Raw genomic sequence first — 17,646 nt, forward strand, 5'->3', positions numbered from 1 at the left:
TTAAAAGGGAGCGTCAGGGGGCTGGAAGGATAGCACAGCAGTAGGGCATTTACTTTGCATGTGGCCAACCCTGGACAGATCCCGGCATCTGTTTGATTCCCGGCATCCCATCTGGTCCCCAAGTCTGCCTGGGGTGATTTCTGAGTGCAGAGCCAGGAGTAAACCCTGAGCACCACTGCCGGATGTGACCTAAAAGCCAAAATAATTACAATATTAATATTAATAACAATAAAATGAAATAAAATAAAAGGGGGTATCAGTTTGGGGAGCCAGCTCAGTGGGCTGAGCACAGGTTTGGCATACAGGAGGCTAGATATGATCCCAGAACCATCAAAAAGCAAAGCTTACATAGTGGGTAGAGCATATGTCCCACATGTGTGAGGCCTGGAGTTAGATCCAAGCACAGCAAGCACCACACACAAACACACAAGCAATAGTGGGTGTGAACACTATTAAAGGAAAGAAATAGAAACATATTGCCATGATTTTGCTAATAGTATGGACAGCCCTTCATGGAATTAAAAAAAACCACTTTAATTCATCTAGTGAGAATAGGGGGCAATATTCACACCCAGCTTGGAGTGACATCGGGGAAACCACCTCTCTGAAAGGACCTCAGACCTAGCATTTCATCTGGAATGTTCAAGGAATCAGCTATGGGCATCGGAAGCCATGACAACAGAATATTCAGCCTCAGGGAACAGCTCCAGTCACACCTCTTCTCCACCTGTTTTGTCCTAAAGCCCCAGCCTTTGAGGCCTATCACCAGCCCCCTTAGATTTTTTGAAAGGAACAAGCCAAGTGTGAGTCTAGAATGAAGAAGGACTCAGATCAACCACCAGCACTATGTGCCACCCCCACTCCACCACCACCAGAGAGATGTGGGCCCCACATTAATAAAAATGTGTCAATTATATCAATGAAAGGAACAAACCACAACTGCACACAGAAAGTGTTATGGTCCCATGAGCATGGCTCAGTGGAGATTCAAATATCTAAATCACGATTTCCGCTTTAGTTGATTCTGAGATACTTGATTTTTTAAGTACAACTGTGAATGGGATAATTTTTTTAAAAGTATCTCTTTAGTTATTGGTATCTAGAAAAGCCATATTTTTGCCTATTAATCTTATAACCTGCCACTTTACTATACAGATCTATTTTAAGCCATATTTTTGCCTATTAATCTTATAGCCTGCCACTTCATTATACAGACCTATTTTTTCTAGAATATTTTTGTACAGTCTTTAGGATTGTCATCCACAAATAATGAGAATCTGACTTCTTTCATTCCTATCTGGATATCCTATCTTGACATCTTTTTCTTGCCTAATTGCTCTGACAAGTATTTCCAGTACTTTAATGAATAGAAGTGGCAAGAGTGGCACTATTTCCTGTTTGTGGGAGCATCAAGGATCTGGCATGTGAGAACACTCAGGAGACAGCATTCAGCTGAGCGGGCACTGTTCCCCAGTGGTCCTTCCCCTGGCTTACCTTCATACCAAAGGTGAAGATAGTAATGACAATCTTGAAGATGAGTGCCAGAGCCAGCTGCCACATGGCAGTGTAGACCCCAATGCCAGCAGGCCGGTCAGGAATGTCATCCACAGGCCGGGTCATGTTGGGATCGTTGATGTAGTCACAGAGCTGTGAGGACTCCAAGGCCCCACAGTCGTTGAACAGCTGTGATATGAGCTCACTGGTACTCCGACGTGTGTAAGGGTTGGGGTAGGCGATGATGGCAGTGATGGCCGTCACCACAATCACCTCCAGCACTGGGTACTTCCCAAGCTGTGTTGTTTTGCGTCTCCGGCACCAGGCGATGTTGCAGCGGATGAAAAGGGTACCCCACAGGCCCCCGAAGACTCCCAACAGGATGAAGGGGAAGAGCTCAGCCATGTACCAGGGCGTGTGATACTCCACGTAAAAGAGAACAAGACGACTATTCCCAAAGGGGTTAATGGAGCGAAGTGTGAAGGCTGCCACGAGGGCGGCAAAGAAGGAGCGCCAGAGCGTCTTCAACGGGAAATAATAACTGACCTGTAAGCAGGACGCAGAAATTGCCAGAACCATTCAAGAAATGGCTGTCCTGACTCCAGCCCTAATAGGGGTGCCAGGGGACTTAACATGAAACTCACTCAGCACCAGAGATCTATGTACAAGCTCTGTCACTTGGCTCGAAGTAGGCACAAGTCAACCTACCTAAGAGTGGGATGGATTATAACCAAATAACGTGGGTGCCACTTTTCTCTAATAATTTTTAATCTAACCATGATTTGCTAAGTTGTTTATAATAGTTGTTTTAGGCATTCAATGTCCCCGATAATACTACCACCAGTGTGGTAGTACTTCCCTTCCCCAGTATTCCCAATCTCCCACCCACCACCCTAGTCTGCCTCTTTGCAGACACAAATTTATTTCATACTATTTGTTACAACACAAAGGCCAATGAAATGATCAAAATGAAGATCACAGGTCAATTTGAAATGCTTGTTGTCTCTCTCCATGGTGTTACTAAAGTCAGTGTCTGAGGATTTCCTGGAATGAGGTTGGTGCTAGTTAAGCTTCTATGCTCCTTTATAGGCTCACTGGGCTTGGGAGATTTCTATGGAACTTTCCTATCATATTTCCTGGGATCTTACTGGGCTGGCACTGCTTATTTAAAGAGAAATAAAATATTTAAGCACAATATTGTGTGTGGCATCGAGACCCTTCTGAAAGCAAATCGACCTCTGGACATGACCACAGAGATAACACAATGGATTGAGGAAAACAATCTCAGGAATGGAATTTTCTGGCACAAGGCTGGACATGAGCTTGCACATTCTGACATGGCTGAAGGCTAAGGGAGTGTTTTCTAATGTGAGCTAAGGTGAAGTTCTAGAAGATTCAAACTTCAATGTCTTGAGAAAAAATTTTTGGGGAGACAGAGCCAGGTCCCCAGAATACATCCTCCCCTTTGGGGTGCTTAAAACAAAAACTCTTAATGAAGTCAGTTATACAAAAAAGTCAATGTTGCTCCCAAACTATCCTGGCAGCATTTAAGTCCAATAATTGAAAGCAAGGGCCGGAGTAATAGCACAGCAAGGAGGGGGTTTGCCTTGCAAGTGGCAAACCCAGATTTGATTCGTAGCATCCAAAAGGATCCCCTGCGCACTGCCAAAAATGACTCTGAGCATTAAGCCAGGAGTAACCACTGTGCACCAGTGGGCAAGCCCCCACCCCATGCCAAAAAAAAATTGAAAGGTCTTCAAAAGTAAATGATGGTTCCTGAATGAATTCCCAATGGTGGCTTTCTGCACCTACATTGTCCTCAGCCCTCAAAGCCACTTTGTCAGTCACCACTGGCACCTTTCCTCGCACCCATGCATTCAATCTCTAGCCCACATGGCCGAGAAGTGCCAGGAAGACACCCCAAACCGAAGACTCCCCCATCCCCCTGCTGACCCTTCTTACCTCTTCTAGACTGAAGAGCACCCCTCCAATGGGAGCCCCAAAGGCTACAGAGACGCCCGCAGCAGCTGCAGCCGAAAGCACCTGAGGGGAAATGTGGGGTGATTTAAGCTGCACTTAAAACTGATGAACTGTTGGGGAGACCTTACCCACTTCCAGTTTCTCCTTATCCCTGACCACCCAAAGACTCACACTGCAGCCAACCACAGGCAGACAGACTGCATACAACCATAGTCAAACAGACTGCATACAAGTCACCCATTTGATCCCCAGCATCACATGGGCCCCTGAGCACAGAGCCAAGAGTAGCCAGCCCAGCACCACTGCTATATTTCAACACCAAAGAAGTCATCAAAGACTGGGCATATTTTTCAAGTGATAGAACATATGCCATGATTGGGCAATGCCTCGGGTTTGATCCCTAGCACTGCACCGCAAGAAATTAAATCTCTTTCAGAAAGAAATGAAAAATTAGGAGCTAGAGCAATAACACATCAGGTAGGGCATGTGCCTGGCACTCAGCTGACCCAGATTTGATGCCCAGCATCCATAAGGTCCCTCAAAGCTTCCAGAAGCAGTTTCTGAGCACAGAGCCAGTCATGCCCAAGTACTGCTGAGTGTGACCCAAAAACCAAGCAAAGGAAAAAAATAAATTAAAAGAAAAGAAAAATAAAGAAGCCGTCAAAAGGCTCTGAACTCGACAGGAGTTCAGGGCACTTCTCTGGAGCATCTTTTATACCCCTACTGCCTGTCCTGGCATCAGTACTCAGGGATTAATCCTTCTCCTGCCTCACCCCCAAAGAGAAGGGTCCCACTCACCTCACGCCTCTTGCCTTCATTCTTGCTGTACTTGGAGAAAAGGCTGCTGAAGAAGTTACCGCAGCAACAGGCCACGTGCACCAGTGGCCCCTCTTTGCCGAGGCTCAGGCCTGAGGACACCACCAGCACGAGAGTCACCGTCTTGATGAGCAGCGTCCACTTGCCCAAGTAGCCTCTGATGATGAAGCCACTCAGGATGGTCTTGATCTGCGACAGGACGGGAAGGGGTGAACGAAGTCCAGGTATGGCCTCCCTGTGGCATTCTCTCTCTCTCTCTGGCATTCTATCTTTCTCTTTCCTTTTAAGATACCATGGTTTGCACTACTGTTCTTGAAAGGGTATCCTGCCTATCCCTTTCCCTCCTTCCGGCACTCAGTTCTTGCCCAGAGGGATCATTCCCAACTCTCCTCTCCTCTCTCTCCTCTCTCTCTGTCTCTCTGTCTCTCTCATAGATATTATGGTTTGCACTACTGTTCCTGAATGGGTATCCTGCCTCTCCCTTTCCCTCATTCCAGTGCCCAGTCCTTGTCCAGAGGGATCACTCCCAATGCTCCCTTCTCTGGCCTCACTGCATTCTCCACTCTATGTGACAAGCTTCCTACCATGTACCAATCCTCCTGACCCTCCTTTCCAAAGAGTTCTGAACAAAGGATTGGAGTTCAGGGTACTTTCCCGCTTTACCTTTTACACCCTTACTGCCTGTCCTGGCACCAGTACTTGGTGGGGGGGAGTGAAAGAGAAAGAGAGAGAGAGAAAGAAAGAGAGAGAGATATGACTTTCTACTCTGACTTAGCTACAGCTCAGAGGTGCAGAATGTGGCATTAATGTGTGATCTGCTATTCATGCAGATGCATAAAACTTCACTGTGCAATCTCACAGATGATAAGAATAGTATATGCACATACTAAGGTCACTGTACTGTGTGTTGGGCCACAACCAGCAGTGCTCAGGGCTTACTCCTGGCTCTCAACTCAGGAATCACTTCTAGTGGGCTCAAGAGACCCTATGGGATGCTGGGAATCAACCCAGGTTGGCCATGTGCAAGGCAAGCACCCTCCCTGCTGTAGTCTCTCCTGGCCCCAGCAAAGTCAATTTTTATTCTGTCCATGGTGCCTCGAATGAATTAAAAAGTGACTGATACCATGTGACGTAAGAGTGCAAAACAGTGGGCCAGCACATTAGGACCAAGTCAGCAAGCCATGGCCAGTGAGCCAAGTTCAATCCACTCTGCATTTTCCTCTAATTCATGAGTTCAAGTGCTTTCCACATTTTCATATAAAATATGCAAATGAAGTTGGAACAATAGCACAGTGGTAGTGCATTTGCCTTGCATGTGGCTAACCTGGGACAGACCCAGATTCGATCCTGTCATCCCATATGGTCCCCCAAGCCTGCCAGGAGTGATTTCTGAGCACAGAACCAGGAGTAACTCCTAACTCCTGTAACACTGGAGTAATACACACTGCTAGGTGTGGCCCAAAAAACAATATATGGGGCTGGAGCAAAAGTACAGTGGCAGGGCGTTTGCTTTGCACTCGGCTGACCCAGGACAGCTGGGTTTGATCCCAGGCGTCCCGTATGGTCCCCCAAGCCAGGAGCAATTTCTGAGTGCATAGCCAGGAGTAACTTTTGAGTACCACCAGGTGTGACCCAAAAACAAAACAAAAAAAAAAAACGAAAAAAATATATGCAAACAGGTCAACTCACCCACCAATGAAACTGGCTGCTCATTGGTGCTTCTTGGTTATCACATCTAAATTACTGACTCTGGTTGGCTGCAGGGATAATATAGCTCAGAAAGGTACCTGTCTGTCTTGCATGTAGCCAACCCAGGTTCAATCCTCGACATGGCATATGGCCGCTTGAGCATGGCCATGAGTAGTACTTGAGCACAGTGACAGGAATAGCCTCTGAACACAACCAGATGTGGCCTCAAATTTTTCTTTTAAAAAAGTTTTAATAAAAAAAGTACTGAACCAGAGTGATAGTATAGCAGGAAGGGTGCTTGCCTTGCACACAGCAGACCTGGGTTTGATGCCTGGCACTTTATATAGTCAGAGCACTGCCAGGAGTAATTATTGAGTTCAGAGCCAGGAATAAGCCTTGAGCACCACTGGGTGTGGCCCCAAAACCAAAACCAAAACTTGGCCCTTCTCAGGAAAAGCTCACTATACCCTGTTCTAGACAGTGGGTATGTGGGTGTTCAGTGCCCAATTACTTTCCACTTTGCTTGATGTTTGAAAATATGCCTAAAATGCTGATGGAAAAGTAATTCAACATTATAATAACATGTATGGGGAACCAAAAAAGATAATATACACAGAGACAATCAGGATTCTTTGAGATCTCAAAATATCACTGGTGGCTAAATAACCTCTTGCCATTCACCCTCTCACAACTGGCCCACAGGTGTGAATCCCATGTACTGCAGAGGTGGCCCATTTATAAGCCCACGATTCTCAGATTCACCAGAGATGGGGTTGGCAACTGGACCACAAGATATAACAGAGTGGTGCCAGGTCTGGGCAGTGTTGAAATATTTGCAGGTCTCCAAAATGCCTCTCGGGGACATTGGTCTGCTAGAAAATCCAGATCCCTAATAGTTAGACCAGATGGTCTTGAAGTCCCAAGTATGGGTAACTGTGTCCCTGCTCCAAGGTGGTCCATGGCAGGACTTTTCTAATACCTGTAGGTGGGTCCGAAGCACTGCTCAGAGGGAGAGTCACGATTCCACTCCTAAGTGGAAACGTCTCATTTCTCAATATTTACAGGACAGCCCTGGAACATTTATGGAGATTGCTGGCACTTCTGGTAGTTTGGTAGAACCATGGTAGACTGATTTTCAGCCTTTTTGACCAGCTATAAGTGGATTGGTTTGTTTTGTTTTTTTTTAATGACTTAATGTGTCTTACTTCCAGGAGAAAGAGCCAAAGCCAGCGAGGTGGTCCACTTCCGCAAAACCCAATTGCTTCTTCTTCCAGAACATGCAAGAAAGTTCTTGAAGCAGCGTGTTATAATGGAAGACAAACTAGCGGTGGCATCTTCTTTTTCAACCTGGGCTCCAGGGAGCTCTGACCCTATGGGGTCCCATTTAAAAGCATGACAAGCATTCAATAGCATGACAAGCCTCTGAGTCAGCTGAGCCTTTCTGGAGTTGAATGGAACAATGTCAGAGATTTCCTGTAATTCTCTCCGATGCTTCTTTTTATAAGATTGTCCTGACTAAATTAGGAAGCTGAGAAAGCACACTCATTCCCAGGAGCTGAGTCAGTGCAATCACTAGCTCTCAATAGAATGAACAGAGATAGGATGAAGCGAGGCTTCAACATGCTCCAATGCAAGGTGAGAGCTTCAAAGCCCTTCTGGCAAATCCTTCTCTGTGCATGGTCATGTTTGGGAGTAAACAGAAGCAACTCACTGAAGTTCAAAGAGGCTGGGATTCCTTAAATAGCTGAAAGTGGTTCTGAGTGAGGCCCTGGCATGTCACCAACTGGCTCTCTCCAAATCCCTGGTCCAAAAACAGAGGCTTCACTTTTGGGGACAGAGCAAGAGTACAGACGAGAGGGTATTTTCCTTGCATACAGTTGGTCTGGGTTTGATTCCCAGCATCCCACATGGTCCCCCGAGCTTGCCAGGAGTAATTTTTGAGTGCAAAGCTAGGAATAACCCCTAAGCACTGCCAGGTGTGGCCCAAAACCCACTTCACTTTTCAGGCACTTCAGAGCACTTCTACAAATGCAGTGGAAACAGAAAAAATCTGTGGTTTGGGAGGAAGGGGAGCATACTTAGCAGTGCTCAGGGATGACTCCTGGCTTTGTACTCGGGGAACATTTTTGGCAGGGTTATGGGGTGCCTGGGTCAGCTGCATGGAAAGCAAGCACCCTACCTGTGGGATTATCACTCTGCATTTTCAAAGCTTCACCAAAGGCACTTTCTTTATCAGTAAAGCAAAATGTTCTAGAGAAGCTCAGGAAGCTGAGCTGGCAGTAGAGGCATGGTGCACTGCAGATTCCACCCGGCTCTGCCAACCACATGGCAGCTGTGATCGCCTCTATGCCAGGCACCTTCTCTACAGGGCTCTGTTGTCTCTGGGCCACCTGCCCACTGGCTCTCATATTCCTTTCATCCAGGCACTATTGGTTTCTTCCCTTCAATTCCTCCACCCCTCTGCCTTGGCCCTAAGAGGTGGGGTTAGGAAATGCAACCGAAGGGCAGGAACTGCAAGTTCTCCTGTAATAACAGTGAGATTTTTGCTACGACCGAGTCACCAATGACAATCTACAAGCCCTCCTGAGGCTCCTGCTATATATCCAGAAGTTGATTGTCCCTTTTTTTTCCACAGACACATCACTCTGCTACATGCTGACACCCCCAGCCAAGAACATGAATAAAAAAGCCTGGGTGCCCATGACCAAGTAGGAGAAATACCAGCCTGGGTTTCTCTGAAAGTTGGGTACTGGCTTGCTCCTGCCCACCCCCAGTCATCTCGTTGCCCCTCCTGTGGAGTCCATCACTTTTTCAGGGCGCTGACTCATGGTGCTGCTTTGTGAATTAAGAGTCCCTCTTGACTGGAACCAGAGCAACAGTACATTGGGGAGGACATTTCTTTTACACACAGCCGGCTGGGGTTCCATTCCCGGTATCCTATGTAGTTCCCTGGAATAATTTCTGAGCCCAGGAGTAATTCTGAACTCAGAGCCAGAAAATACCCCTGAGTAGTGGCAGGTGTGGCCCACCCACCCACCAAAAAAATCCCCACTGACATCTTCTGCCCCTTTCCCCCTTTCCACATTCGCAACCACCATTTTGTGAGCTGTCAGAGCACCTTGGAGAGCCTATACCCCCGAGTTCAGCTGCTTGGGCTCTGAGACACCTGCCTGGGACTTGTGGGAGGCAGAGGGACCCACTGGCACACGGCTGACTCCCTGTCTCCAAGACTTGTCTCAAAGGTGATGGGCAATGGTGATGCCAACGCTGGGTTCTGTCTGCCAGATCTTAGAGAATCACCCAAATTCAGGCACCTCTGTTGTGGGGCTCACAAGAACTCCCCCTTCACCCAAAGGCACCCCAACAGTAAACCCCCTTTCCCCACAGTGCTCATTCCCTGCAGCATGCAGTAAACAGTGGCTCCAAAGCTTCAAATGGCTCCCGATTTCTGAGTGCCAAGCCCTGTGGACTCTCACGTGCCACTTCCCATTCACAGAATTTTGGGGGCCACTCATGCTGTTCAGGAGGGGAGCCAGCAGAACTGCACCCCCACTAATGCATCTTTCTCCTTTGTTTCTGGCTGTTTCCCCATAAGCAGTCTCTGGTCAGGCACCTGCTCTGTGCCCATGTGGAGAAGTGGAAGCTGCTCTTTCATCTCCTGCCAGCTTGGCCTCCTGCAAAGTGATAAGCTCTCCGTCTCAAGAAGCATGCAAGTGGGACCCTCTGGCCTTTGGCACAAGGAAAGTCACGTTTGTCTCTTTCTTCTGGAGTTTTGCTTTTAAGGGTCTTTCAAATTTCTCCAGGAAGTGCAGGAATATAGGCATCCCAAGAAAGAGGGCAAGAAGGGTCACGGACCCCTGGCCAGAGCTGGTCACATCTTCCACTGTCCACAGTGCCAGCCAGGTGTGCACTGGTTAGGAAGGAGTAAAATTACCATGCTTACTGCTGCCAGGACCTGCACCTACACTTTGGGGAGATCAGTGAAATTCTCCACTCTCTCCTGGAGGACTCGCTCAGTCTGGTCTCAGACCTCCCCCTCCACTGCTGAGGTCACTGTCCTGTTCTTCGGGGTTTGTGCAAGAGACCTCAAAGCCCATAGGGAGGCCCTTTGGCAGTACTAATGTTCTGCTCAGCCATCTGAGCTACATCTCCTGCCAGCTTGGCCTCCTGCAAAGTGGTACATCTGCTGATGTAGGGGGGCTGGTGGGGGATCAGAGGATCAGAAAAAGGTCGCATAGTGTGGGGGTTTAAATAGTGCCTATGTCAGTATCTTTAAGAGTCAAGCCTGGGTAGGGGCTGGAGAGATAGCACAGTGGGTAGGGTGCTTGCCTTGCACATAGCTGACTAGGGTTCAACCTCCGACATCTCATAAGGTCCCCCAAGCCTGCCAGGCATGATTCCTCAGTGCAGAGCCAGGAGTAACTCCTGAACACTACTGGGTATGACCCCCCCAAAAAACCAAACAAACAAAAATAGAGTCAAGCCCAGCCTACAAAGATAAGGTGGAATCATGCAAAGCCAGCAGAGTGGGATGTTGGATGTTGGAAGTTGGGGGTCTGACTCTTAGCAGAGCAGCGGGACAACCAGTACCCCAAATTGTATTCCCTCTACCATGCCATAAAGAGTCTCAGGCCCTCCTTAGAAGCTTTGTATACCATAGCACCCCCAGTGTGGAAGAGAATTTGTTCATCATCTGACTGGGGTGCACTTACCTCGGGGATGCCAGAGCCGCAGGCGTAGGGTGCAAACACACGCACCAGGGAGACAGCCAGAAATGCAAAGAGCAGTGCCCACAGAATATACATCAGGTAATTCAGGATGTAGGCGCTGGCACCCTGAGAAAGGCAGAACATGACAGAGATGTGAGCATCGGCTAGAGAGCATCACAATCGCCTGAAGCTTGTCTCCCCTCCTTGTGTCTATGAGCAGAGTGACCTCCGGTGCCAACCCCCTCATTCCTGATCCATACACCAACAGTGCTCTGGGGATTCTCTAGGGCCTGGGTTTCCAATCACCCCAGCTCTCATAGACACTGGCCTGAGTTCAGGTTTCAAGACCACTACACCCAGAGTTCCTGGGGAGCTTGGCACTCCCCAGGTTTCATGAAGGCCACTGCCAGGGCACTTCAAGCCACATGCCTCCAATGGGTGTGGACACGAGTCTGCAATTCAGTCCCCAAAATGGATCCGCCATGGGGTTAGAGAGTCTATACAGCCAGCTGGGAAGACACTCACCTTGAATGTGACAAACTCAAGTTCAATCCTTTGTACCCCATAAAGTTCCCCAAACTATACCAGAGCCAGGAGTAACCCAACCCCTGAGCACTATTGGGTGTGTCCCTAAACTAAAACAACAAAGTGGAGGCTGGAGTGATAACACAGCAGGGAGGGCATTTGCCTTGCACACAGCTGGCCCAGGTTTGATCCCCAGCATCCCATAGGGTCCCCTGAGCCTGCCAGGAATGATTCCTGAGTGCAGAGCCAGGAGTAAGCCCTGAGCACTGCCAAGTATGGTCTAAAAAAAGTGATCCCACTGAACACTGCATGGTGCAGCCTGGAAATCCCCAGCATTATGGGGGCTGCCCAGGGATCCCCAGCACAGTAGGGCCCAAGCAGTCACCCCAATAGTGAGAAACCTGGCAGCAGGATACATTTCACCTACTTAGCAAAGGTTCTGTTTGGAGACTAGAAAAAAAACTCCTCACTCTGGCTCTCAGTTATTCTTTGAATCACAGGATAAACCTTAAAAAGAGCCGCAGAGAGGGCCAGCCATTATCTCTGTTCTCCAGAAAAGGAGAAAAAGTTTTGCAAGCTGGAAAAAAATAAACTGTGGCTCCCAGCCAAGTGTGCCTACCCAGCCCATGGACAGAGAGAGGATTTATTTTTGGAAGTAATGGGACCACGGCAAAAGTGTGAGCCTGCAAGATCCATGTCTGCTTCTGAGATTTGCAAGAATTAATTTCCAATCCTCCCCTCCAGAGAGGTGCACTACAAATGTCTTTGGCCATGGAAAGCCAATTGGGCCAGGGGTGTGGGGGACGGAGATGCAAAAACAGAAGATTAGATCAATCTCCCAAGGATATCCAAGTTCCAACAGTCTTCAACTGACCCCCTAATGTGAATCTGGACAACTAAGCTCCCCACCCATCGCATGGGTTTCTGAGTCACTAGTAAATCTGGTTAGAAATAAACCACTTCTGGGGCCGGAGTGATAACTCAGCGGTAGGGCGTTTGCCTTGCATGTGGCCGACCCGGGATAGGCCCGGGTTCGATCCACAGCATACCATATGGTCCCAGAGCCTGCCAGTGGTGATTTTTTTTGGGGGGTCACACCCGGCAGTGCTCATGGGTTATTCTATGCTCAGAAATCGCTCCTGGCAGGCTCGAAGGACCAATATGGGATACTGGGATCCGAACCACTGTGCTTCTGCATGCAAGGCAAATGTCTTACCTCCATGCTATCTCTACGGCCCCACCAGGAGTGATTTCTGAGAACAGAACCAGTAGTTAACCCTGAGCGACACTGGGTGTGGCCCCATAACAAACAAACAAAACTTTCTGGGTTTACCAAAAAACAAAAATAAAAATGAACCAATTCCTGAAAGAGGACTTTGAGGCACCATGGGAACCCCAAGTGCTATGAAAGCAAGTACCAAATTTGGGGCTTCCCTCTGTACCCCAGAAGCCTGGAACATTCCCCATTATAGAAAACCTCTTGAATGCACTCAAAACAAGCACAGAAGACAGTGAATGCAGTAACGGCGTTCACAGCTCATGCCTAGGATGCCATCATCAGACCCAGGCAAACACAAGGTAGCTCAGGGCCCCACAAATCAGAACCCCTACACCAGGCAGGTGGAACAGTATCCCAATGTTATAAGGACTCAGACAACTGCCACATGACCCAGCAATTCCATTCATGGGCACGTGCCCAAGAGGAATGAAAACCCACATCCACACACATGTGCCAAGCACAATGACTCACAACAACACAAAAGCAAGACAACCGAGGCTTGGGTGACACTGAATGGCCCAGGCCAGACATGGTGGGTTCAGATGGGTAAGAGTTTGGAGCTGCAGAGAGGAATAAATCACCCATTTCTGCTGAACCTGAAGGAACTTGAAAATGAGGTGCAGGAAATGTCAGACACATTAGACTGTAGACTCACAACAGGAATGGGGTGGGGGGAGCAGGAACTAGTAGATTTGCACTTCCTGGGGAGTAACAGCTTTGGGGGAAAACAGGAGGTGATGGATAATGGTGTACGGTCTCTCTGGAGGTGAATCAATGATCTCAAATGAGAGTGTGAAGCGGGAGGTGGGACAACTGTGAAGATGAAAATTTCCTAAAAGCTACTGTATGATTTAATTGATACAGAGAATGGGAAATTATCTTAGTAAAGCAGTTACTGAATAAAGTCAAAGGAAATACTGCCTTCCTCCTCAACTTGAAACTCTTTTTGATTTTATTTTTCGGTCATGACTGGTGGGGTTCAGCGGACTCTCCAAGCTATAGGGAATTGAACCTGGGTCAGATACATCCAAGGCCAGCATCTTACCCATTGGACTACCACTTTAGCCCCCATAAAAATATCCCATTTTTCTTCAGCATGAGAACGAATTAACATATAAAGCCAAGGCTCTCGGAGGAATAGCAAAGCAATTAAGGCACTTGTGGCAGGCACACAGCTGACCAGGGTTCAGTCTCTGGCATTCCATATGGTACCTACCCCGAGCCTGCCAGAGTGATTCCTGAGCACTGCCAGGTGTGGACCAAAAAAAAAAAAAACAAAAATAAAAATTCAGTGCAGCACTATTTACAATAGCCAGAATCTGGAAACAACCCAGATGCCCAAAAACAGATGAATGGCTAAAGAAACTGTGGTAATATATACACTAGAATACTACGCAGCTGTCAAGAAAAACGAAATCATGAAATTTTCCTAGATATGAATGGACATGGAAACTATTATGCTAAGTGAAATGAGTCAGAGGGGAGAGAGACACTCACAGAATAGTCTCACTCATAGGTTTTAAGAAAAATAACAGACATTATTGTAATAATGCCCAGAGAGGGCCCGGAGAGATTGCACAGAGGCGTTTGCCTTGCAAGCAGCCAATCCAGGACCAAAGGTGGTTGGTTTGAATCCCGGTGTCCCATATGGTCCCCCGTGCCTGCCAGGAGCTATTTCTGAGCAGACAGCCAGGAGTAACCCCTGAGCAACGCCAGGTGTGACCCAAAAACCAAAAAAAAAAATAATAATGCCCAGAGATAATAGAGAGCTGGAAGGACCGACTCACGACATGAAGCTCATCGAAAAGAGTGGTGAGTGCAGTTAGAGAAATAAAGACACTGACAACTATCATGAAAATGTTAATGAGTGAGAGAAATAGAATGCCTACCTGGAATACAGGCAGGGGATGAGGGAGGAGGGAGATGGGGGGGCATTGGTGATGGGAAGGTTGCACTGGTGAAAGGGGTGTTGTTTTTTATAACTGAAACCCAATTGCAAACATGTTTGTAATCATAGTGCTTAAATATATTAATTTAAAAATAAATAAAATAAAATAAAATAAAAATAAGAAAATAAAGCCCCACATGGTGTCCCCAGCACTTGCAGCAATGACCCTAAAGCATCGACCCAAAAGTAGTCCCCCCCCCCAAAATCAAGACATGGATCATGAGGTAAAGCTATACCTGACTGCGCAGAATCAAGGATGCATTTCTCAAGAGAAAGCAGAGAGGACGACAGTTGGGGACAGGGCAGGCATGACAGACACCCACCTCCGACTGACCGACCAGCAGCTCCGACCACTTCTGCCACAACGGACACTTGTCCCTGTCCTCAAAGGTTGTCTCATTGGAAGTCCAGCAGCACTGCTCATGGCTGTACCAGAAGGCGGACAGGCACACGCCCTCTTTCAGGTCGGTCATCCAGTCCACAGCCAGGTCGATGACCCCGGCCAGGGTGCCTGCAATAACCAAGCCAGAGGACAAACATCTTGGGGAGCTGTCCCCCACATCAGAAGCTTAAGGCAGCACCATAAACAAGGTGCAAAGGCAGTGGGTCAGACTCGAATTCACAACTTCCAGCATCCAGTGTGGCCAATGCAAGGAGCTGGAATTTGAAGATAATGGCTAAGGGATTGTGACTATTTTCTAGTTACCTGACTGACAGCCAGTAAGAAACCGAGAGAGCAGGGAGGCACACAAGATGACTTTGGTCCTTCTAGAATCTTCCATGCCAGCCTTTGAGGAAAGTGGGGCCACCAGGTGTGCAAGCTACTTGAGCGGGCCAGTGTTTATAGACTCCTGAGTCAACATCAATTCCTCACCCACCTCGCCCCCAAGAAACCCCACAGGCTTGGTAGGGAGCACTCCCCAGACCCCTCATGACATCACTGCCCCCTATCCATGCTATAGAAGTGCAACCCTCCCTAGGTCTCCCCTCTGTACCATCTTGGGTACCCTTGTCCTCCCCCTACTCAGCAAGTTCTAGCTACGGTCCACATTCTATCTCAGGCATCACTTTCTTCAGGAAGCCCACAGTGACTTCCTGTGGCTAGGCAAGATCCACTCCCCACTGGCTTTCCCCCTCACCGGCCCCCCTGACATACCACATCCATGTTCTGCTGTGTATGTGTGTGGGGGGTAATATTACAGCAAGGACCAGCCACACTGGTGTCTAGTTTTGTATAGGTACCTGGGAAAAAGCTGGGACCCCATATCACGGTGATTGAGTACAATGAAGAAGTGAATGAGAACCACAACCCTCAGCCCAGCCAATCAGCCACGGGCTACATACTGCGCACCCATAAAGCATGCCAGGCATGACCCCATGCCTTGGCAGGGTGCAGTGCACTCTGAGTTTGGAAAGCACCAAGAAAACTGGGGCTCCCTGAGAGAAGGTAAGAGGTGGTGCAGACATGGTGGGAAAAGGTGTATGGGTTCTTCTGAGGTCTGAACAAGCGTCTCCGGTCTCTGTCCCAGAAAATAAAGGCTACTTGCATATGCATGTTCATAGCGCCACTGCTCACCATGGCCGAACCGTGCAGGAACCAAACACACCAGCTTAAAAGAAGCAAATAGCAGAAGATGACAAAAATTCTGGGAAATGATTGGTCCGGGCAAATCTAGAGATACAGAAAGGAGATTCTGTCTGTACCCTGGGGTGCAGAGTGGGGAGGCGCGTAGAGAGTGGCCCAGAGTTCAGAGGCTGAGGAAGATTTGGGGAACTGCAGGTCCTGGCTGCAGGGCAAGTCAAGTTTCTTTCAGGGCAGCTGTTTGGATAGATGATGGGCCCAGGGAGGGTGAGATGGAAGCACAGGAGTTTTCAGGGGGGCAAGTCAAGACAAAAATGCACTTTAATCAAAGGCATTATAAACGAGAGGGAGGGGTCCTGCAAAGACTCTGGGACAAGGCCCGACAAGCACCCCAAATTCCACCAGGACTCATTCACTTCGAATCATATTATCCAGCATCAAGGCTCCCTGGCTGCTGGGTTTTAGTGTCTTCCGTGGAGCAACAGTGACATCTAGTGGCCAATACTGGAAGTGCCCTGCAGAGGCTTTTCCACAGGCCAGGCCAGGGGGTGGTGCCCCAAGTTCCGCCCACCTTTAGTCCATCTGGGGAGTGGAAAACACAGTGGGGGCAGAGTTTTCTGTCTCTCCCTTTCGGGCACAGACCAAACCAAACCGCGTTCTCTGCCTCCATCTGCATTAGCCATTTGTCACTGAGGTCCACGACAGGCCACCCCCATGACAGGTTCCCGAGTGGCTACAGCAAGACCACAGGAATTACTCTCTATGGAGGAGGGCTGGCACCCCTGGAAGAAGCAACCCAAGAGGAAGTGGGGAGAAGGGGACTTTGCTCCCTACAGCCTCGTCTCCACAGAGGATTATTCCATGGTGGTCAGGCAGCAGCTAACACCTTTCAACTGTCCTGAGAGAACTGAAGGAAATCAAATTGCTAGTAAAGCAAGTGGGGTCCTGAACTCACTAAGTGTGGGGTGCAGAGCTGAGGCCAGCAAGATGCCAAAATGCATGGCTTCCTTCACCTCCACTTCCTTCTCACTCACTTCCTTCTCACTCTCCTTCCTAAGAGCCCAGAGAGGCAGGCAGTGAGTGGCCTTACAAATCTGTTCTAAAGAGCAACACAGCAAACCCTGGCCTTTCTTCACACCCCTAAGGAGAAGCCATTTCCTGCTTCCGGTTAGAACTCGTCCTTTCCTCCATCATCAGCCATTTCTGTCATGAGACTTTTTCCTCCATTTTTGTACGCCCCCCCCAAGTGAGTCGTATGGAGCAAATGTCACCTGGAGCTGAAGCCTGAGTGCAGGGAAGGAGAGCATCTAAAAAACTATGTGCATCTTATAGTTAGGTGTGTCTTATAGAGTGAAAAATATGATAATCTTTACAGCCTCCTGTAGGATTCCAGACACAATTGGGGTGGGGGAAGAGAAATAGGATAGCAGGTAAGGCACTTGCCCTGTTCATGGCCAACCCTGTTAGGATTCCCCAAATACCACATATGATACCTGGAGCACAGCCAGGAATGACCCCTAATGTGGCCTCAAAACAAAAAAAAATCAAAACGTTACTACTGACAAAAGATTTTGGAAACATCTACTGCTCACAAGCCTGGTGCTGGACTGAGGAGAAGAGAGGT

The 17,646-nt window shown here is 48.3% G+C and overlaps 1 protein-coding gene across 1 annotated transcript in view; it reads right to left on the reverse strand.

Moving 5' to 3' along the window:
• CLCN4 (chloride voltage-gated channel 4) overlaps nucleotides 1-17,646 on the reverse strand; it is a 53,173-nt gene that overhangs the window by 20,657 nt on the left and 14,870 nt on the right. Inside the window, exons 4-8 of the mRNA XM_049766741.1 lie at nucleotides 14,764-14,951; nucleotides 10,692-10,814; nucleotides 4,273-4,479; nucleotides 3,457-3,537; nucleotides 1,495-2,040 (exon numbers count right to left, since the gene is read on the reverse strand). Of these exons, the coding sequence (XP_049622698.1) occupies nucleotides 1,495-2,040; nucleotides 3,457-3,537; nucleotides 4,273-4,479; nucleotides 10,692-10,814; nucleotides 14,764-14,951 (1,145 nt within the window). The remainder of the gene's footprint in view (nucleotides 1-1,494; nucleotides 2,041-3,456; nucleotides 3,538-4,272; nucleotides 4,480-10,691; nucleotides 10,815-14,763; nucleotides 14,952-17,646) is intronic.

Source organism: Suncus etruscus, chromosome X (genome assembly GCF_024139225.1).
Source record: "Suncus etruscus isolate mSunEtr1 chromosome X, mSunEtr1.pri.cur, whole genome shotgun sequence".
In the NCBI taxonomy this organism is placed as follows: domain Eukaryota; kingdom Metazoa; phylum Chordata; class Mammalia; order Eulipotyphla; family Soricidae; genus Suncus; species Suncus etruscus.